At 42.7% G+C, this 23,581-nt stretch overlaps 1 protein-coding gene across 3 annotated transcripts in view; it reads left to right on the top strand.

Moving 5' to 3' along the window:
* LOC122759595 (ankyrin repeat and fibronectin type-III domain-containing protein 1) overlaps positions 1-23,581 on the top strand; it is a 133,502-nt gene that overhangs the window by 4,609 nt on the left and 105,312 nt on the right. For 2 of the 3 annotated variants that reach the window (XM_044014527.1, XM_044014528.1), the window contains exon 3: positions 20,085-20,263. In XM_044014527.1, the coding sequence (XP_043870462.1) occupies positions 20,085-20,263 (179 nt within the window). Of the gene's footprint in view, positions 1-8,944; positions 9,500-20,084; positions 20,264-23,581 lie in introns of those variants that run through there. The other variant, XM_044014526.1, reaches the window with a different exon arrangement.

The raw sequence follows: 23,581 nt of genomic DNA on the forward strand, positions 1-23,581 counted from the left end.
CCTTAAGTGGCTCTTATTTTAAAGGCCAGGTGAAAGGAAGTGGTGATGTTTAATAGTGTGCAGTCGTCCATGTCGTTGATTTTGTTGTTAGCTACACAGTTTAGCTGCACCAAAAACATGAAATGAAGCGTGTATTTGTTGTTTCTTCTTCTACAAACGTAATATAACATTGTATTATGTGTACATATGCATTTTATTAAAAATCCGCTGTAAAACTGCTGTAAATGGACAAGATACATGGAGTGTCACTAAGCTAGCTACTACTTTATGTCAGTTGTCTTTTAGCAGTGCCTGAGGGATTTAACGGGGCCTAAAATGAACATGGCATTTAAATGTCGGCGTGGTTAGCACTGCTGCGTCCCTCTGTGCACAGCCTTCACTGTACCTCATCACTAAATACTCTGGGTAGCTTCTGCAGACACAGAATGTAGAGCATCTCTGCATCTTTGACTGACAGCTTAGTGGAAGCAATCCAGGAAGTGATTGTCCATATATTCTATAATTGTCTTGACAGGAAGTGGACGCACTTTGCACATGTGCAGAACCGGGCTTGCAGTTCAGATTGTGTGCCGACTCTGACGTTTACGTTTAGTAGAATCTCAGTTTCCCATAGACTTCCTGAGTTCTTTTTTTTATTTTTATTGTTACTTCCATCCTGGAACAGAGGCCGACATCCATATTCAAATACAGTCCATGGCAGTGAGTCAGCAGCACAGTAAAACTTCTCTGACTGGACTTTTTGGCTTTTAAGTCTATGAATCTCACAGTTTCTCACCTCTTTAAACCTCCTTTGCCTCTTTTCACAATATGACACCTTCTTATGCAACTCCATAATGCCTTCCCTTCTCTGTCAGTGCGGCCGTGGCTGCTGCAGCTCGGCTCAGAGTGATGGGAATTTTATCTGCTTGGCTCTGTTACGCGTCTCGTTCCCTTCACTCTGCAGATAATAGCACAAACAGCATTGGCTTTGTGTCTCTGCGGTGTGTGTGTGTGTGTGTGCTCGTACAGTACATGCTGGCTTTCAGTGTGTGAATCACACGCGCGCTCTGTCATTTTACTGTTTATTCATGTAATCATTCACAGGTAGATGCAGCCTGTATAGTATTAATCAAACCTGTAATGTGCCTGCGAGGTACGGACACGTGCCTGCGCGCTTTACCACCTAAGCATTTACGTTCATTCATTCATTCACTGTATCTAAGTGCCTCATGTTTGAGACACATACAGTACGTGGTTATTGAATCACCCTGGTCATTATCTGACACCCCCTGTCTCCTCAACTTACACGACTAACTGTCCATGAGTGATGATGTCACACCACCGACCTGCTGCTGCTGCTGCTGCCAAACTCAGAGAGGGGTTAGTTTTGTGACCTGTGAGTCACCGGTGAGTCACTGCGACAGGGAGAGCGGTGATAAATTCAGCCACATGCCAGTGCACTCTCACACACAGGTAGTGAGGACTTGTGCTTTTTATTGTGGTTTTTAATAACCTATAGGAAGCATGCACTTAAGAACTGGATTTGTATATATGTGTATTTACCGTTTTAATTTAAATAGCATGCATAAGACGTCATTTAAACTCTAAGTAAACCCCTAATTTTGCCTTTGGGTATTTTACACCTTGCTTGCATCACTGGTTCATTTACCCTCACTCAGGTCTCCGCCCACTTCTTTTGGCATTTTTCAAATCAGGCGTTGGGAAGAGTTAACTGTTAACAGTTACACTTTTAAGTTTTAATTAATTTACTGAAATATCTCTTGGAAAGAATTGGAAATTCTCGGGGTTACAGATATGGCTGTAAATGATCAAATTTGCTCTGGTCATGATTTTTATTGGGATTTTTGGTCCAAAAAGTGGGTCCCGATATAGCAGGTTTAGGAAATACATGCTCTACACTTTGTGGACATGCACACTGAGGGGTGGGGCTACATTGTTGGAGGAAGGGGGTGAAATGAGAATGATCCACTAGAGGGCAACAGACACCAAAATGCAGGGTTCTCATTTCCGTTTAAATTCATTCAATTTCCAAGACAAACAAAAAAAATGGGGTATAGCATATATCAGGAGATGAATGTTCCTTTAAGGACAGTAGAAGTGTCATCATCATCATCATCATCGTCATCATCGTCCTGCTGTCAGAAGATTCAGCAGTGACAGATGTAGCTGCTGTGTGATCACAGTTGGTGTCATTCCTCATTAGTGGCAGTTAAAAATGTCTACAAACACACACACACACACATGGCCCTCACGGACTAACACAGGACAGCCAAAGACAAGTCCTCTGTCCAGGACTCAGCTGCTGAGGAGAGACAGAAGACTCACACGTTTACATTCAGGGTTCATGTGAGTTGTACAGATTATGAATGATACGGAGCTGGACTCTCCAGAAAACTCAACACTTTCAGACCCGCTGTTTACATTTGTCCCTGCGCCGAGAACAAGCACAGGAAAAACCTTCTTACTCACTCACAGTAAACACGTCTGCCAGTGAGGACACAAGGAAAACACATTTTAGACCGTTCACAAACCGCTCACCTAAATCTACACCTGCTTAAGTCTATGACATAGGAATATGGTACCTTCTGTATCCGTCTTTAAGACAAACTAAATTCAATGGTGCACAAACAAGTCCTTGTTGATCTCCAAATCAAGTTTGAGGGAGAACTTCTTTTGAATCTCCTGCACTGAAAGCTGCTGTAGTTGAATGTTTAATTTGATCCACAGATCCTGAGCTGCTCTCATCAGCTGACATTGATAGTTGTTTTCTTTTTTTAGTTGCTTTGTTTGCAGAGTAGGTTGTAGTGGAGTCGCCAGTTTGTAAGTGAGTGAGTGAGTAAAGCTTTATTTGTATAGCACCTTTTAAAAACAGCAATTTACAAAGTGCTTTCACATACATAATAAAAATACACAGAAAAGGAAGAAAGCAATGAGATGAAAGGATATACCGATAAAAATGAGTTTTAAGAAGAGGTTTAAAAGGTGACACTGTCCTTGTTGACCCCAAAGCTGTTGCTGACATCTCCGTAGTGTGTCCTCAGTGTTGGAGGCAAACTTTAGGGTGCAGTCAAAGACTGTGCGCAGGTATTTGTACTCCTCCACCACCTCCACAGTCTGCCCTTGGATTGTGCCGATTGTGCAGCTCCTGTCACCAGCACCCTCTGCCTGCTGGAGAAGGTCACCACCATGTCCTTGGTCTTCTCCACATTTAGCTCCAGAGAAGCATCATCACACCACTGCACAAACTCACTGAGCACAGAGCCGTGGTGGCGTGTTCGGAGTAGGCCTGTAACGATTAGGGATGGGAATTGATAAGAATTTAACGATTCCGATTCCTTATCGATCTGATTCCTTATCAATTCGATTCCTTATCGATCCGATTCCTTATCGATCCTCTTATCGATTCTCTTATCGATCCTCTTATCGATTCTCTTATCGATCCTCTTATCGATTCTCTCATCGATCCTCTTATCGATTCTCTTATCGATTCTCTTATCGATTCTCTGATTCAGCTGAGCTCCACAGCTCACTCCCACAACCCTCATGTGGAGGATAAGGCAGTAGAAGATGGATGGATGGATGGATGGATGGTAATCCAGGGTTTATTGTTAGGGAAGATGTTGACTTTCTTGGTGGGGACGATGATGATGTCCACACAGAAGCTGATGTATGAAGACACTGTGTCCACCTAATCGCTGAGGTTGCTGCAGGCGGAGAGGAGGTTGTCCCAGTCACTGGATTCACAACATCCCTCTAGCATTGCAGTGATGTCACTGGACCACTGCTGGATGTTTTTGACCACCCTCTCAGATCTTTTTATGACCACAGTGTAGGCAGGTGCCAGCAGGATGGTGTGATGATCAGCAGAGCCGAGAGGGCGGGAGGGCAATGGAGCTGTATGCAGCAGGAACTGATCCTTAGCGCAGAGCAAGACCCTGTCTTTCATGATGCTATGGATGTAGATAACATTTACATTATTTACCATTTATATAAACCCTGCACACGGTGGAGTAGTGGTTAGCACTCTCGCCTTGCAGCAAGAAGACCTGGGTTCGAGCCCCGGTTGGAACAAGAGCCTTTCTGCATGGATTTATCATGTTCCCCCCTGTGTGTGCGTGGGTTCTCCGGGTTCTCTGGCTTCCTCCCACAGTCCAAAAACATGCATTATGGGGATTAGGTAACTTGGACACTCTAGGAGTGAGTGTGAGAATGAATGGTTGTTTGTCTCTATCTGTGTGTGTGGCCCTGCGATGGACTGGCGAACTGTCCAGGGTGTACCCCGCCTATCGCCCGATGTAGCTGAGATTGACACAGCACCCCCCGCGACCCTCTGGTGGAGGATAAAGCGGTTAGATGATGACTGACTGACTATTTATATAAACATATCCTGTTTAATGCACCTAATGAGTGCTCCTCCTCAAACACAGGAGAACTTGTAATGTATTCCCTCATTTGCTAAAAAGGGCCTTTATGTGCCAACATAAAAAAAGGGATTAAATGACTTAAAGCACCTTTAATGTGTGGCTACATCAGACAAGTTACATCAAATGGAAAAACATGCACAAACAATTTGAGCTGCATGAATAAATCTGCGTTCTCTGCACTGTGTTTTTGTACTATTGTACTTCACAGACACTGTGATTTATATTTCAGTTCAAAGGTACAATCAAATACGGAACCCATGTGAAAATGTCATACTGTCAAAAGTAACAATCATGTTTTGTTAAGATGTGACTCTGCTGTCTGAGCTGGTGCAGAAGCTGGTGTCACCACATGCAGGCCGACTGTTACAGCTTCCACAGACAAGACAGAACAGGGAGGAGCGCTCATCTTCTTGGCTTTCGCAGAAGAGGCACTTTGATAATGTGTTGTCTGTCTGACAAACTTATTACATAATGTGAACCAAAGAAAATAGAAGCTGCACTCTAGTGTTTAATGTCGCTCGTCAGTGGTGACGCCCGTCTATGATGATCAGAGGAAACAGTTTTCTACATCAACCTTGTTTCAGCTAGTGTTTCGATGGAAAACAATGTCTACATACAGTAGACTGTAAATGTATTACAGATACTGTATAAGATACGGTATGTAACATTTCTACATTAAAATATCCTATATATACATATATATAAATTAATTATATATACATATATGTATATATATATACATATATGTACAGTGTATATATATATATACACATATATACATACATATATACATATATGTATATGTGTATGTATATGTATGTATATATACATACATATACATATATGTGTATATATGTGTGTGTATATATATATATATGTATATGTGTATATGTGTGTATGTATATATATATATATATATATATATATGTATATGTATATGTATATATATAGAAATTACATATATATATATTAGGGCTGTCAATCATTTTAAAGAAAACAAACAAATGAATCACACAATTCTCTGTAATTAATCAAAAAAATGTGAGTGCTTGTTGTTTATACGTTATTATGCAATTATTTTACTGGCCCACTTGAGATCAGACTGTTCTGTATGTGGCCCTTGACTTACAATGAGTTTGGCAGCCCTGCTTTATGCTGTCCAAATGAATGAAGGCCAATGCAGTGTGCTAAGAAGAATAGCGCTGCAAACCTGTGTGTGTGTGTGTGCGTGTGCGCGTGTGCGCGTGTGTCCCTGTGTGTGTGTGTGTGTGTGTGTGTGTTGAACCATCATGTTCTGTCAAGTGCAGTAGCAGCTCCTGACAGGACAGAATAATCAAGACATTGTTATGCTGGTTTACCAGGCTCAGCAGCGGGGGCAGTAACATATGGTTTTGAATGGGGAATACACAGTAAATAAACCATCAAGAAGATTAAAATATGAATCTAAATATAAATATTGTTATTGCGTATTGTTTGTACTGGAATCCTGAATAATTTCCAGTGTGCATGTTGACCCCAAATGGTTGTTGATGATACTCCTTTTTTCAATCATCCGTGAAAATAGGCCTTGTAAAAAAATAATTTATTTGTCAGCCAAATCCATTTAGAACCACATGCATAATAAAGGGAAAAATAAGCGCTCTCTCTCTCTCTTGCTGTGGTAGTAAATTTACAAAGTTTAATAAACTTTGTCAAGATTATTTCACCTCCAATTCTTTCAATTCCCACTTTCTGTGTCTAGCATTACAGCAACCTCAGGTTTAAAGCCAACCGTAATTATTGCATAATATAAGCTGCAGTAGAGTAGAGTCATTTCAATCAAGTCAACATTAAAGATGATGTATGTAAAATATGCACAATAGTTTAAAACACTTACTGCATTCCCAGTTAAAAACGCTGGAGTGATACTGCACTTACACCCACCGTTAAGTTCTGTTTTATATTTGAAACTCTGTGTAAACTATTTGGTATATCAACATAAAAGCATTATATACATATAACAATACATAGAATTCCACAAAGAAAGGAGAGAGAGGGCGTCAGCGACCCTCAAAAAGTGTATTTTCAAACAAATAAAATACTATAGTCTTTAGTGCTGTCAGTTAAACGCGTTATTAACGACGTAACGCAAAACCCATTTGAACGGCGTCAATTTTTTAATCGCAAGATTAATGTTCTTTTTTTTTTTAGTTGCAACAACTAGCAACGTTAGAAAAACTACAACACCACACTGGATCTAGCTAGACCGGAAACAAAACAACAGGCACGAGAGTCGGCCAGAGAGTCGCAGGCTAACGTTCCGTTCTGATTGGATGGTGCTTCTCCGTCTCCAACGCAGCCTGGATCGTTTCTGCACGCAGTGTATGCAGTGTTAGCAACCAAGCTGGCAGACCCCCGAATCGTAGTAAGGAGGCCACCGAAGACCGCTAGCTCCTTTAGCTCGGGTTAGCTCGTTACGGCAACGACACATTAAACAAACGGTGCAATGCAGATGATAACGCGGGACCACCTGTTACAGTATCTGCTGGATCTTTAGTACATATAAAAACCCTTTAAAAATGTTTTATAGAATTTAATTTTATTAATCCCCTTGGGGAAAGTATTCCTCTGCATTTGACTCATCCTAGAATTAGGATGAGCCACACTGAGTAGTGCCTGGGGAGCATTGGGGGTTGGGTACCTTGCTCAGGGGTACCCCAGCCCTTTTAGGCCGGGTGGGGATTTGAACCGGCGACCTTCCGGTTACAAGCCAAGTTCCATTTCTACTTGGGTTGACTGGAAGGCGGAGAGAGAGAGAGGAGGGGGGGATGTGGTGGCTCAGTAACGGCTGGCGCTGGTGGGAGAACCAGCTTCTGCACTTTTCCTCTTACACATTTTCATACGACTGAATTGAATTTGAACATATGAACTGCAGTGTTTATTTCACACTTCAGTCTATCCAATATGCCTGTCCTGCTGTAAAGTGCTGCCAACATTTGGAATCAAATACTGCGATTTATCACTTTTCCTCCTGTCCTCTCATGTCTCGTCCGGGGCTCCGTGGGAAGCTGCGAAAGCTCGTGTTGCCACCACCTTTCACGTGACTCCCAACTGCTGCATGGGATCATAGCACAGCAAACAAGCACAACACACACACACACACACACACAGGTTTGCACAGCTATTCTTCTGTGCAAACAGTGCGTCGACCTCTATCCAAAGCATCATGCCTAATCTCAAATGTTAGTCCTCCTTAGGTGCTGCCTCTTAAGGACCAGGTTTTGGTCTCCATGAGGACTACTGTCAGGTCAGTGTTGCCAGTATGCCAGAAAAGAACTACGATGTTTTATTTTCCTACTTCCTCTCCCGCTCTCGCTGAATTCTGCTGGCACCTGCCAGAGATAGAAGTGCTGCGCGTCCGGTGCCATTACACCGGTGTTTGCAACCAGTGTGCGTTGACACGTGGACGAGAATGGACGGCTCCGACGCGCATCCATGTATCGGAGACGCAGCACAACTATTCTTTTTATATTTATCTGCGTCGCATCTCCAGGGGGCGTGCTCACTAATGAGCCCTTGCTTTAAACATCCACCCCCTCCTGTCTTTCCTCCGTTCCTCTGCTGCCCCTTCCACTCACCCCTCTCTTTCTCTGGAGTGGTGTTTCTTCAGATAAATAACCTCCCTGCGTGTTCTTCTTTATCTCTCTTTCTGCGTGCATGCACTCTTTCGTGCAACCTTTGATCCAAGCAGGCAGCACACACACACCCACACACACACACACACACACACAGCGAGTCGTCTTTCAACTCAAAGGTTGTGGGTTCGATTCCTGGCTCCATTAGTCTGTGTACTGATGAGTGAGTGATAGAAATGTGTATAGAGCTGCAACTAAGGATTATTTTCGTCATCGGTTAATTGATTAATCGTTTGGTCCATAAAATATCGTAAAACCTTAAGAAATGTTGATCGGTGTTGGTCAAACCCGGAAATGACGACGTTCTCAAATGTCTTGTTTTGTCCACAAACCAAAATGATTCACTTTTAATGATTTCTTTGTTGAAATGAAGAAAATATTCACATTTAAGAAGCTTAAACAATCGGAAATCTTGTTTTATTAATGAAAAATGCTTTGAACGGCTAAATCGCTAATCAATAGTTGATAATAGTAATAGTCCATTCGTCGATTCATTGTTTCTGTATGAATGGGTGACAGTGACATGATGATCATGTAGCAGGAGCACTTCAGGTTCAATGTGAGTCTGTTTGTGTGTGTGTGTGTGTGCTTATTTCTCCCCTTCAGAAAGGAGGAGAAGGGGCGGGAAGGGATGAGGGAGGACGTATGTGGAGGAGACATTGACAGCGAAGTTGCTGCCTGCTGCTTTGATCAAGTGTTGCACGTGTCTCAGTGGCTGTGTGAAAGAATGCATGCGTGCAGGAAGAGAGAGCGAGGCAGCAGCACTTAAAACAGAGAGAGAGAGAGGGGGTGGAGGCTTAGGTACCAGCATCAGAGCAGCTCATTTTCTCCCACCAGCTCCAGCCGTTACTGAGCCACCACATCCCCCCTTCTCTCCCTCTCTCTCTCTGCCTTCCAGTCAAGCCAATGTGTCGATTTGAAGGCGGCTACAAGCGCTGCTATTTTGAGAGAGTCGTTGTATTCGCTGCAATGTTGTAGCAGAGGCTCGAGAGAGAGAGAGGGGGAGTGAAGCGGGGAAAGGCAGAGCGCGGGTCTGGCGTGTTCTCCTGCGTGTGCGCAGCATGAGGGAGCCCCAGGAGAATGTGACCTGTGGCTGACGCCGCCACTGATTTCAGGTGGAAGCAGAGGGAGGCGCGCGGGAAGTCGGGGGAGGCTGTGCGCCGATGAGGAGCTTCACAGAACCGAGCCACGAGCATCGCGTCAAAGGGACGAGGCGGCGACAGGGACAGAGGGAGAGGTGAAGGTGCAGAGAGAGAGAGGGAGAGAGAGAGAGGGAGGAACAATGGCGAGTTTTGGCAAACTCACAGACTACTTTAATCGGCGTAAGTCTCGGGAGGAGCTGCGGGTGGGCAGGAGCTCGCGGCGCAGTGGCAGCTACTGCTGCACTGTGGCAGAGGCCAGGTAATCTGTGTCCGTGTCTCGTGTTTGTCTCCATCTGTGCACAGGTGTCGCACCCACGCGCACACAGACCGCGACTCCATACAATGTGTTATAGTAAGAGATGTGCGTGTGCGCAGCGTGATCGCAGCGTGATCGCGTGAGTGAAGTTGACAAAGATTGTGCTGCAGTTGAGTTGTCCAGTGTTTCATGTCAATGCCACAGTTCATGTTGTCATGTTACAATGTCAAGCTGTGTGTGTCATACTGAACTGAAAATAGACTTCAAATCACAGTCGCAATATCTGTCAGAAATTGTTCATCACTAGAGTCTGAAGGTGTGTTGATGTTTACCGTTGACTGTGATGGATTCCTCCCACTGATGCAGTTGAACATGAGGCTGAAGCGATGAATCGATTATGAATCCATCACTAAATTAATCGACAGCTATTTTGATCATCGATTCATCAGTTCTAATTTTTTTTTCAAGATTAAAACAAGATTTCCGATCGTTTCAGCTTCTTAAATGTGAGTGTTTTGTTCATGTCTTTGCTCTGGATAACAAACAAGTTGGACAAAACAAGACATTTGAGAACATCATCATTTCCAGGTTTGACGAACACCGGTCGACATTTTCTGATATTCTGAACACCAAACGATTCATCGATTATTCGAGAAAATAATCGACAGGTGAATCGATTATGAAAACAATCGTCAGTTGCAGCTCTAGTTGAATATTATAAACGCTCTAACAACAACAACAAAGGGGGCTAAAGTCAAAGGGGAGAAGCAGGGACTGATTTCATGAGTCCAGTTGCTCACACTCCCTCATGTGTTCACAATGGGTTCCCAGTGTGTGGCAACCGTAGAGCCTCCAGCAGGGTTCATTAAGTGCAAATTAAAACCTTTGACTTTGGTCTTTCAATAAATAAGAGTAGGTGACATTGTTGTTCACTCCTGGTTGAAATGACTCTGCAATAAACAGCTCCAGTGATGGAATCCATTCATTCCACCATCAGTCTGTGCATAGGGTCTGCACCACAGCACTGAAGCAGCTATAAGAAATCATTAAGCTGCTGCTGAGTTTGAAAGAGGAACTGAACTGAAACATATTTGAGTGTAACCACGGTAACATTGTCAGTCCCGTTGTGTGTTGCACGCGGCCCTATAGTGGAAACAACCGTCATTTAACCTAGTGTAATTCCGAAAGGATCTACTCATTTATTTTCCTAAATATTATATCGCAACTTGTGACAATACAATAGTTAAGGTCCTTAGGGTAATGGTTGTTGATGGTTAGTGTTGATTTTATTTACTTGTGCCAAATTGTCATTTTAGGGGTGTTTATTGATCCGGCGGTTACAAAGTGTGTATGTGACTTATTATCTTGCGCGTGTGCTTTAGTAAAGTGTGCAAGTGACTTATCTTGCTCGCGTGACTTATTATCTCACATGTGCGACTTAGTAAAGTGCATGTGTGACTTATTATCTTGCGCGTGCGCTTTAGTAAAGAGTGCATGTGACTTATTATCTCACTTGTGCGACTTAGTAAAGCGTACGTGTCCTTTAGTAAAAGTTGCATGCAACTTATTACCTTGCGAGTGAGACTTATCTCGTGTGTGCGCTTTAGTAAAGTGCGCGTGTGACTTATTATCTTGCTCACGTGACTTATTATCTCACGTGTGCGACTTAGTAAAGCGTGCGTGTCCTTTAGTAAAATTTGCATGGACCTTATTACCTCGTGTGTGAGACTTAGTAAAGTGCGCGGTGACTTATTATCTCACGTGTGCGACTTAGTAAAGCGTGCGTGTCCTTTAGTAAAATGTGCATGCAACTTATTACCTTGCGAGTGAGACTTATCTTGTGTGCAACTTAGCAAAGTGCGTGTGTGACTTATTATCTTGCACGTGCGCTTTAGTAAAGTGTGCTTGTGACTTATTATCTTGCTCGTGTGACCTATTATCTCACATGTGCGAGTTAGTAAAGCGTGCGTGTCCTTTAGTAAAATGTGCATGCAACTTATTACCTTGTGAGTGAGACTTATCTCGAGTGTGCGACATAGTAAAGTGCGTGTGTGACTTATTATCTTGCACGTGCGCTTTATTAAAGTGTGCATGTGACTTATTATCTCACATGTGCAACTTAGTAAAGCGTGCGTGTGACTTATTGTCTCACATGTGCGCTTTAGTAAAGTGTGCAAGTGACTTATTATCTTGCTCGCGTGACTTATTATCTCACGTGTGTGACTTAGTAAAGCGTGCGTGTGCAAATTAGTAAAGCTTGGGTGTGCGACTTGGTAAAGCGTGTGTGTGCTTCAGTAAAACACGCGTGCGAGTTATTATCTTGTGCGTGCACTTTAGTAAAATGCGCATGCAACTTATTACCTCGCGAGTGCGGCTTATCTCCTGTGTGCGACTTAGTAAAGTGTGCATGTGACTTATTATCTCACGTGTGCGACTTAGTAGAGCGTGCGTGTGCAAATTAGTAAAGCTTGGGTGTGCGACTTGGTAAAGCGCGTGTGTGCTTAGGTAAAACACGTGTGCGAGTTATTATCTTGTGTGTGCGACTTAGTAAAGTAAAAAACAAATCAAAAATCTGTCTATGTCACCTCCAGGGCTCCGTAGTGTAGAATTGGTATGCACGATATTGGACCTTTTTGCCAATATCAGATAAGTCAATATATGGGTAGTGCTTGGACTGATAATCGATAAAAAATATCGACGTGTGGTGTGTGTGGTGCTGCTGTGCGTGTGTGTGTGTGTGTGTGTGTGTGCTCTCGCTCCTGTGTCTCGCTCATCTCCCCGCACCGCAAATATGATTATGACTCCACTCACGCTGATTAGTCTCCGACAGAAGAACTCAGACAGAGACAGAGACAGAGAGAGAGTTCTGAGTTATAATATTTATGTTTGTATTCAGATTCAGCCTCGACACCAGGCGTCACCTTTTTTTGTGGTCATGTTGGTAGAAAGACGATATCATCATCTTTCCTGGTAACCATGAAAAATAGAGAAGACGGCCAAACTCAAAAGTGCCTCAGACGCGAGGTCTGTTAATATGGGGTAAAATGATGGAACACAGCAGCGACACACACACACACATAAGGTGTCCTGTGTGAACCAGGCCGTAACACAAATATTCATTGTGTTATTATTATACAATATTATTGTGAGGGAAATGCGGTGCCATTATTCTATTGTCTTGATTTCTTTCCTAGTTGAGTGTGTAAATGAGTTTAATGAGCCTTTTTCCAGTCATCTCAGCAGCTTCTTGGTTTTGATTGCTTGGTGATGATGGATGCCACTCACGCCTCCTGTTAAAAACACCTCTGGCTTCTTCCACGTACGTTTCGACGCTGCATGTGATAAAAACCCCTTTATATTTTATATTGAAGGTTACGGAAGCCAAGTTCAAAGAGCAAATGTTGAACTGCAGTTCAGTGAAGTAAAAATGCACGAGTGTTAGCGTTATGGATGGATCTCTTATTCCCTGCTGGTACTTCTCCCATCCCCGCAGTCTCTTTGTCTCCGTCTCTCCCACTCACTGTCTCTTTCTCACAGGCCTCCTCATCCCACGCTTTTCCATCTCATTCCCATCGTTCACCTCGACTTTCCTCTATTTTTGCTTGGTCTGCTTTGTTTGTTATTGATTGAACTGCAGCAGGAATAAAAACATCCAACAACCGACCAGTCGTTAAACTAGTCATTTAAGTTTTATTAAAATGCAGACAGGTATTTTTGGAGTCATTGGAATATTGTACTCTGGCATTCATTTGATATCCATCCATCCATTTTCTACCACATTTTTTATCCTCCGCATGGCGTCATGGGGGTCGCTGTGCCAATCTCAGGCGACATAGGGCGAGAGGCGGGGTCACACCCTGGACAGTTCACCAGTCCATCACAGGGACACATACGTACATAGAGACAAACAACCATGTACTCTCACTCTCACAACTATGGGGTGTCAAACATACGGCCTGGGGGCCAGAATGGGCCCGCCTGAGGGTCCAATCCGGCCCTTAGGATGAATTTGTTAAAATTTCACACTAATCTAAACGCAATGTCAAATGCTTCAGATACCCATGACTAAATGTTTGTGCCTTTATAGATCCAGTGTGATGTGTAAATAGTAAATTTAGGCATGATATTGTTGAAATTGCACTTATATTTCTCAAGAAATGTCATGTTTTGTAAAATTATCCTTCAGTAAATGTAAAACAAAGGAGAAAAAACAAAGGGGTTCTTGTTGTTCATAGGTTATTATGCTATTATTTTACTATTTTTACTGGTCCGGCCCCCTTGAGATCAAATTGTGCTGTATGTGGCCCCTGAACAAAAATGAGTTTGACACCCCTAATGCATGTGTTTGGACTGTGGGAGGAAGCCCCCTTGTGAATCTCAAATCTGTAACTAATAATAATAATAATAATAATGATAATAATGATAATAATAATAAAAGACAAACATTTTCATGTTTATTATTCAAATCTAAGCCTTGTTTCTTTTCAATGAGACTCAGGTGCAGGACATGATGTCAGGGAGCAGCAAATCAAACAGATGGGAAATGTGACAGGATGTGGGGAATGACAGCAGACCAGACAGACATGACCAAAATAAATCAGGAAATGACACAGAAGACTCAACCTGGTCTTGAACTGAGATCCGCTGCATGAAGGTCACATCTCACACACCATTGTTAACTCGCCCCTTTCACCCATTTTGCCTGAATTCAAAAAAGGGGGAATGTACAGATGCAACGTCCACGTTGGTTTGCAGAAAACTGGGACAGCGTCCTGTTTTAAAAGTGTTCATTCTCAAGCAGCAGCAATGTGATTTTAAACTTGACGACGTGAGTAGAAATTGCACAGTTTTAATGTGTTCAACGCAGACAAATAGAGCTGTTTCAGCACTTATATATATATATATATATATATATATATATATATATACTTATAGAGCACATTTAAGAGCAACCGAGGTTGACCAAAGTGTGCCGAAGTGCCGTACAGAATGACGTCAAATACCAGAATAAAAACAATAAAAATAGAAAGCCTAAAAACATAACACATAAAACTTATAGAGCGTAGTAAAACTTTTTAAATCAATCCTAAAACAAACTGGTAGCCAGTGGAGTGAGGCCAATATCGGTGTGATGTGCTCACGTTTGCACGTCCCAGTCAGAAGGCGTGCCGCACACCAGACATCAGTGTTTTATTAAAGCCAAAGTAGAGAGAGAGGGGGAGGTAGCCTTTGACCAGAGTTTTTGACCAATGACTGGACGTTAGGAAAAGACATACCAGAGGGACAGTCAGGGGCATTGTGTCCGAAAATAATGATTTCAGTTTTGACATCTTTTTTTTTTTAACCTGTCCTGTCTAGTACCCAGGACATGTAATATGATTGACTGCATGCCTTTTGGTGTCGGACAGATTTGATATGTGCAGGACGAGTCTGGGATACTCATAACTGCAGTATTTTTATTTATTCGTTTTATGATTATGTGTTGCGGGCAGCCGGACCGGACAGGGGGACAGGGAGTGGACTGACAAGGGGATGGGGAGTGAGCGGGGAGGAGGAAGGGAGGGGGAGTGAGAGAGAGAGAGAGAGCGAGAGAGAGAGGGAGAAAAAAGAAGAGAGAAGGAGATCGAGAGTGAGAGAGAGGGAGAGTATAATACATGGGTTAGTACCATTAAATTGAAATTATATAAAGTAGACAGAAGATACCTGATAAGACAGAACCTAGGCAACTTAAGGGTGACATTAGTGTGTTAGTAACAGGTTAATAACATTAAACAGTTGAAATTATTTAGCGTATACAGAACATACTTTCAGATACAGTTTATATAGTAATTGTTAACGACCACATCAAGAGAGTATGTCCGGGCTTACAACAGTTATATCAGTTAAATTTAATTTATCTTAGCGTGTTAGTGTGTGTGTGTGTGTGATCGTGCATATCAGTGTATATGTGCAGGGGTTGTCATTAGGTATGATTGGAATTGGGGTGGGGGACCGTGCCAATGTCCGGCCCGTCCCCAGCGACGGGCCGAAAATCATCCAGGCGCCTAAGGCGCCCAGTAGCCGTACCGGGCAGGATGGAGTTTTGACATCTTTTAAACAGTCGAGCAGAGCCAGAACAGAGGCATTGCAATTTGATTTAAAAGGCAGTATGATCTGAACATCATCTGCAAAACAGTGAAAGGTGATTTTATGTTTCTTAAAACACAGTATATTTAATAACAAGATGGGCCCTATACTCATCTTGAGTGCAGTCCGCCTCTGCCTCTGTAGGTGGCGCTGTATCCCTCTTAGAGATGTAACGATATGAAAATTTCATATCACGGTTATTGTGACCAAAATTATCACGGTTATCAATAATATCACGGTATTGTTAGATGTGTTCAAATTGTTCAAAAAGTACTGAACACACACACACTGAAATCTTTTAAGCAAGTTTTATTTAAAAAAATTTTTTATATTATATGATGATTATTATTGTTAATTTTCATCTAACTGACTGACACACGCGCACACACACACAGGTCCTCACTCTGTGTCGGATAATAATTAAGTAGCAGCGGTCGTACACAGCATAAAAAAAAAAAAAAAAAAAAACAGTAACAAACACATTTTGCTCTGCTACGGTACGTGCAGTTCAGGAGCTGCTGCTTCTCCAGGTAATCAGTTGCGGTAATCAATCACGGTTTTAACGATAATTAAAATTTGAAACCGTCTGGAATTTTACTGCGGTTTATCGTCATACCGGTAATCGTTACATCCCTAATCCCTCTATAACCTAGTGCATAGTGAATCAGTTTCCTGACCGTCACGTCACAGAGAAACAGTGAGCGGTGAGATGGATCGTGCTGTGGTTCTGCATAGCTGCTTCCTCCATGCCCGGAGCGCAGACTCCGCAGACTGAAATACAGCGGCAGCGTTTGTGATCAGCAGTGCTGTCGCTAAATACACCATACAATAGACTCCTCTGTTCAATATTGAGATTTTAGACATTTCCCTGGTAGTTGTTGGAGATGAACCCACATTTTTAGGATTGTTAAGTCTTTTTCACTGATCTACAGTTCGGCATTGTTCGGCTTGATTCTCTGACCAATCAGTCTGACATTAAACTAAATAAACTTCATTATCACATTAAGGACTAAATGTTACTTTACATTTTACATCTTTCCTGTGTTACAAGTCAGAAATAACCTTAACCTGAAGTTAGATGGCACAGACCTCCTCCAAGGCTTTAACACTGTGTCACCTGTGTTTTACATACCGGCACCTGAATCCTGGGACATTTTGAGCCACTTCTTCATCTGAATAGAACTGAATGACCTGCCATTTTACATAAACATGACAAAATTCATCCCGATGTCACTGAGATATACAAATCTGAACTTGTTAAATTGGACTGAACCATTCAATTGCAGCCAAATCTGTAATCAAGACCAGATCTGGATGATGTGGCTGATGGTTCAAATCTGAGGCATATATTTGAATCTTTAAAAGATTTTTTGTGACATCTTTAGTTGGTAGATTCTTACAAAATGAGTTGGGTGATCACCTACACACCACAGGTAATTTTTGAATTAGTCAGAGACCACAATAGTTTTTTTCATTTAAAACTCTGCAAATTGTGTTTAAATGAAGCAGCAAAAAAGTCATACAAGGACGTATTGCTTGACATTGTATTGGGCCCCTTGCTGTGAATGTGTAAAGGCGTGTTTTTATGTTTAAGAAGAGCCAGTGTTGCTCTGTTATTCATCATCAGACCATCCCAGGTGCTCCATCATGTCTCTTTCTTGATTCTTGATCCCAGGTCAAATAATCTCTCCCACACACCTCCTTTATTAGCGGTGCAGTGTGTCTGCTGTCTGTGGGCAAATGTCACGACTCTAGATGTGCACACTAAGTGCTGTTTACCTCATTACTCCACCGTGGTACAAACCTATACGTCCAGACCCAACCATCTGTGAGATTTAAAGGTCCTGGAGTACTTCCATTGCACATCGCGGATCCTGGTATACCCGCGTGTCAGGGTCCTGTAGTATCTGACTTTACCATCGGGTGGCGGTACAAGTCTGGGTGCTGGGACTGAGACGCATTCCTACCAAAGAAGAAAACGATGCTACAGTTCCCTCTGACAGGTCCCGTTCGAGCGGCTCATCAGCCGGGGTGTCGGCCACGTCGAGGCTCGGATGGCTATCGTTGGGCTATCAAAACGCCCCGTGTGTCCGCTGCCTCCTCAGCATCCATGTTCGTATCGTTCTCGCGCTAATCCAAACACGCCCGCATCTTCAGCGCTACCTTGCATCTATTCATCTATCATCTGTCAGTAATGTGAGGTGAATAAAGTAAATGTATTATTCTGAACGAGGGTTTCTATAAACTGAATGGTGCGTGCTTTTCCTGTGAAGGACAGGAAGTAGAATTACACGTGAAATCTGACCCAAGATTTGACTACGCTAGACCTTTGTTTTTCCAGGAAACCATGAAAGTCAACCGAGTTAATTACCTGCCATGGAGGAGGGAGAAAGAACAAAGGCAACTGTTCTCACAAGTGCGTTTGTTAATTAGCATGAGTTGTTCATTCATTCATTCTGGCTGAGTGCAGCAAGGATGTGAAGGGGTGAAGAGTGAGAGACACTGAGGACAGCGAGGGCAAAACTCATGTTTCAGGAAACTGTTCCGTCACGACTTTTTGCCTTGACGTGGAGCTATAGTCTCCTCCGATTCCCCACTTGATTTTTCAGAGGGCCGACACACTCTGGTGTACTAATTGTGAGGCAAAACGATCGCAAACACAAGACTTTGGTTGTGTTGACATCTGGCACCAAGTTAAAGAACAGCAGCGTTTTCACTTCTTGAATCGCACGGCGTTTCCATTCACATCGCAACTGGGAGCGACGTCAAGCCTGAGTTCACTGCGTCGAGGAGTCAGAAGCTAGTCATGGTTAGCCACGGTTAGCCATTGTTAGCAATACCAGTCAGCTCTGTATTCCGCAGCAACAGCACTATATACGTCAGAAGTGCTATTAATGGTTAAAGGAGCAGTGCTGGAATCCCATGCTGTGGTTGGTGCGGTTGTGCCAAGTTTCCGTGTTGGAAGGGGCGTTCAGGGAGCGTTCCTAATGATTACTACAGTATTATTAGACAGGCACTCACTGTTAGGGCTTTTTTCCCCCCTCAATTTCATGTAATTCATTAGTTACATTCAAATGTTACTAAATAATGGTCAGATAAGAAAGGGGTTTGGAGAAAACATCTTTGTCAGAGGTCAGAACAAGATCCAAGTGTGCTTATTAAAGTGTTGAATAAAACCAAGATTATCTGTACAATATAAGTATACAATGGTGTATATCTGTATATGGTGGATGGATAGATAGATAGATAGATAGATAGATAGATAGTGAATGATATTTCCACTTTCAGCAGCCTGAACTCTAAAAGGTTAGCATTACAGTGCATGGACACTCTGTCTGGCTTTGTCAATCCCCTCATTGGATCTTGCAGATTATGTGATTGTGTGTTTTGGTAATGAACTAATTTTCTGATTGTGCTCATTGATTGGTCTCCCACTGCAGACATTTAAACAGTCATTGGTTTGAATGGTCCTGAACAATAAGCTGTGTCACCGTGTTATACCACAGAGTGTGCGGACCAAGGTATTACTTAAGTGATTACTTTAATGAGCAGCCATTGTTTTAATCACTAAATTAAGTAGTTGGCTGCACCTCTAGATTCCGCTGATTTCCATGTGTGGAGAAAGGTGGAAGATGATGATGAGGATATTGTTTTCAGTTGAAAATAGTGCATCTTTAAAGGGAGAGACACTCTCTCAGTGAAAACATGGTCTCCTGTGGGGACATGAGGGACACCTGATCATTGCCACTTAACACATGACTTGTCCAATAAAAGACTGCCGCTAGCTGTCGTAGAAATAAGCACTTTAGTGTGATCATCCTAACCTCACTAACACCTGTGCCTGGTCGAGTTAAAACATTCCTAAAAATGTAGCTATGGGTCGTATTCAAGGTTTGGCCTAAACGACCTGTAGTTACATCTCAGGTAGTAGCATAATTAGCAACTTTACCAGTTTAACTGCTCATCTAAATAGATGATTTGCAGAATCTATAGTGTTTTGTTAAGTTATTTAAAGTATTTAACTAGCCAACTTTTATTAGGGAAATACTATTATTAATACATTACGACATTTTCTTAAGGACAGTTCTTGTACAGTTAAAAGTTTGAACAAGGTTCTCTGGCTTGTTGTTATGCTTCATTAAAGTATGTTTAATCTGAGTCACAGCTTCAGATGACACATTTTGAACTATTGTATAAGTCATTATTAGAATAAACACACCAATTAGAATTTGGATAGGAGCAGTGGGCAGCACTTATCTGTGTCCTTGAGCCTTCCATTACAAGTGCATTTCCCTTGCCAGCAGCAGTTCAGTTGAAAGGAAGGGCTATAAAACAATCATATTTGATCTAATTGTGAATTCAAACCAAGTGGAAAACATGGAAACTCTAGTCTTCATGTTATTGTTACAATCTGAAGAAACTCTATGCTCCTTGTAAATTATAATGAATGCTTTTCATCCAGGTCACTGGAAAGGAAGCTGCAGAGACCCCTACTCGCTAAGTCCCGCACGCTACCCAGCATCCCCCAGTCACCCACCGTCTCCAGGGTCAACTCCTATGTCATTGGTGGAAGTCCTCCCTGCAGGAAGAGCTCGCCCACTGAGACCAATCACCCAAAGGCTTGCACTCTGCCCCCTGCAGGTAACACACACACACACACACACACACACACACATTTTCTTTTAAAAAAGAAAGACACCACACTGCCATCGGGCTATCTGCACAGCCCGAGTGAGGAGATTGGAAAAAATGACCCGCTTCATAATTCACCCAGACCAGACAGGATTGATTAAGGGCAGACATTCAACAAATAATACATGCAGCAGTGATTGCACTCGACGCAGAAAAAGCATTAGATAGAGTACATTGGAAATTCCTTCTGACTACATTATAAAAACAATTACCAGTGCCTCTATCAGGACAAATGATCAAACTTCTCCAAGCGTCACCCTCCAGAGGGGAACCAGACAAGGGTGTACACGCTCTCCATCACTGTTGATGGAGAGTGTGAACCGCTTGCAGCTGCAATTCACACAAACAACAAATATTAAAGGTATTCAAACAGCAAAACTGCATCTCAGAATAAACCTCTATGCTGATGATGTATTACTTTTCCTTCAAAACTCACAAAGCTCTCTCAATTAAACTATTCTCCTCTACTTTCTAAATCAGTAGAGGATGGCACTCTTTACCCATATCACTTACAGTATGGGAAGAGTTGCCACTATAAAAATCATGATCTTGCCAAAAATCTTTTAATTTTAGGGCTCTGTTTTAACGTAGGGAAATAGTTTGGTTCAGGAACTTGCAAAATAGTTAAAAATAAATTGTTAAAAATCAAAATAAGAAATTGTGATAAAATCGTGGTGTGATGTTTTTGCCATATCGCCCACCCCCCTTATACTGTATTAGTACAGCCCAGTGTAGTATCATCATTTCAAGGGGCGTACAAAACAATTGATTCATATCACGACTGCAATCCTGTTTCCACAAATTCAAAATTGATTCTCCGATTTAAAAAAAATCAATTCATCAATTCATCAATTCATTCCCCTGTCATTTATCTCCTCTAACCGATAGATTACACACCAGTGTCTGTCGCTGCTGATACTCGTCCCTGCAAAGAATACACAACTCCAAATCAACCAGCCCCGTCTTTACTGAAGGAGCCATTTGGACGCATTTCACATTTTACAACCTTGAGGGAAGGAGGGAGCGCACATAAATAGCGACCGCATCACAATAGCACACACACAATTTACCGTTAATCTGAGGCCTGGCTGACTTTCCTTTCCATAAACCTTACACAGGGTTTGACATGGAGTGAACTGCATTTGATTCATTGAGACTTAAAGGGGGTTGGGGGGGGGTGTGGTTGAAAGGAAATATCAAATTGATGTTGCTGTTGGAAACATGATGATCATGAAACATGATCCTCACAGTGGTCCCAGACTTCTCCAGGTAAGAGAGAGCTGACGGCGTCAGGCAGCGGGTCCATCGCTGGTCTCACCGCGGGGGTGAAGATGAAACAGCACCAGTCGCTCCAGGACCTTCATCAGGTGGTGCCACCGGCCTGTAACTGTTGAGGTCTGCGGTGTTTTTGTCACCGGTACCACACAGGAGGTCTTCCATAACTGTGGTACTCCCCAGTTTCAGGCTCATGTTGAAGATGATCCCCATCATCCCGTGGAGCTGATGGGGTCTGGTCAGGCCCCTCCAGACTCCGCTGACTTTGTTCTGCTGCAGCCGATCCTCCGTCTTCCTCCTGTAGCTGTCCTCCCTCTTTCTCCTCAGCTCTCTCTGTACAGGCTTTAGCTCCTCCTTGTTTCCTGACCTTTACGTCAGGATTAATCCAGGGTTTGTTGTTAGAGAAACACCGTACTGTCCTGGTGGGTCCAGTGTTCTCTACACAAAGGTTTATGTAGTCTGCTGTAGTCGATGTCCTCCCCCACGTCTCTCGCAGAGTTCTTCCCTCACAGTAGACTCGAAGCAGTCCATCAGAACCTCATCGGTCTCCTCAGACCCTACAGAAGTGTGTGTGACTTTTCGTTGTTATTTTTTTGGCAGGGCAGAGTAGATTTTAAGTTGAAAGAGTGATGCAACTGTGGGACGTAACGTCTAATCCACATTAGTGCAGCAACCTAGCCTGGCTAAGTGTACACAGTCAGACCGATCAGACCCACGATCTGGAACGGCAAATGCAGCGTGACGCCATTGAATGTGCTTGTTGTTGTTTTCCAGCAAAGCACGCTCAAAATGGAAGCAAAGTTTGTGATTGGTTCCCTTTTTTTAGGAGATTCTGTAGTCGGGCAAAACGGCCTCCTTGCAAGACGTGCCTGCCGAGTGAAATCAGACACTGGCAGACTCGAGCAGCAACCCCGTCCAACGTGACTCATTTACTTGGACAAATTAGTAAATGAATTCAAAATTAAGCTTTGAAGAGACTGTGTTTCAACATGAAGGGTGATTTCAATCCTCACTACGTGAATCCATTCAGTATTTTCACTGGTGCCTGCTCTGCACAGGCATGTCCTGACTTTACCTGAGTTAGATTGTCTGTCTCTGACTTGTTTTCCCCTCGTGCTATATTATTGCTGCTCTGTTGCAGATATCAAATTAAGAAAGACTTCAGTCCTATGTGGGCCCTTGTTGCTTAGCAACCGCTGTCATCAACCACCAGTTTTGGCTCCCCCTGCCTCTCTCTCCATCTTTATACCCCCCAGTAGTCCTGACACAACACTGGGAAAAAAAAAATCCATGACACACACATTTTTGAAGCCAGATGTTTTTTTGTTTTTTTTTAAACTTGAGTCAGTCTCTGTGCTCTGTGTTCATTCCACTGTATAATTGTACTCACAGAAAACCCTCCCGGATGTCATGTGAGGTGTTAGATACAATAAAGATCCATTAATAATAATTCCCCACAGAATTTAAATGTATACTTTAAATTACAGATCTGTTGTATAGAAATAATCCTGATCTATCAAAGAAATATATCATAGGGTTCAAAGTAATACAATTTGATAAAAAAAAAAAGTAGCACAATATGCCACAATGTATAGACATATCAACACATTTTTATATTTTTATCTTCAGTTCAGCCTCTCAGCTACTGCTAGCTCCAGAAGCTGTAGAAGTTTTTCTATGCGCGAGACGTCCAGAGTGTCATCCTTTCCCTTCCACAATCATCATCCTCCTCCACTGCGCACCTTCCTCCTAAAATCTGCACCTGCTGCTTCTTCCTCAAATTCTCCGTGTTACCGAGGGTTGAGGAAGGTGCAGCTTCACCAACCTGCTGTGGCCCATGCTTGGGAAGAAATCCAGCTTCTCTGTTCTTTGTATAGAGCCTGTGAGGTGACATCTGTGGGGGAATATGACATGGCCAAGCATTAATAATGTCTGTCCAACTATATATCAGTCAGAAGGAACAATCATTGCACATGGTTGGTGTGCCAGTCA

Source organism: Solea senegalensis, linkage group LG18, assembly GCF_019176455.1.
Source record: "Solea senegalensis isolate Sse05_10M linkage group LG18, IFAPA_SoseM_1, whole genome shotgun sequence".
Lineage (NCBI taxonomy): Eukaryota > Metazoa > Chordata > Actinopteri > Pleuronectiformes > Soleidae > Solea > Solea senegalensis.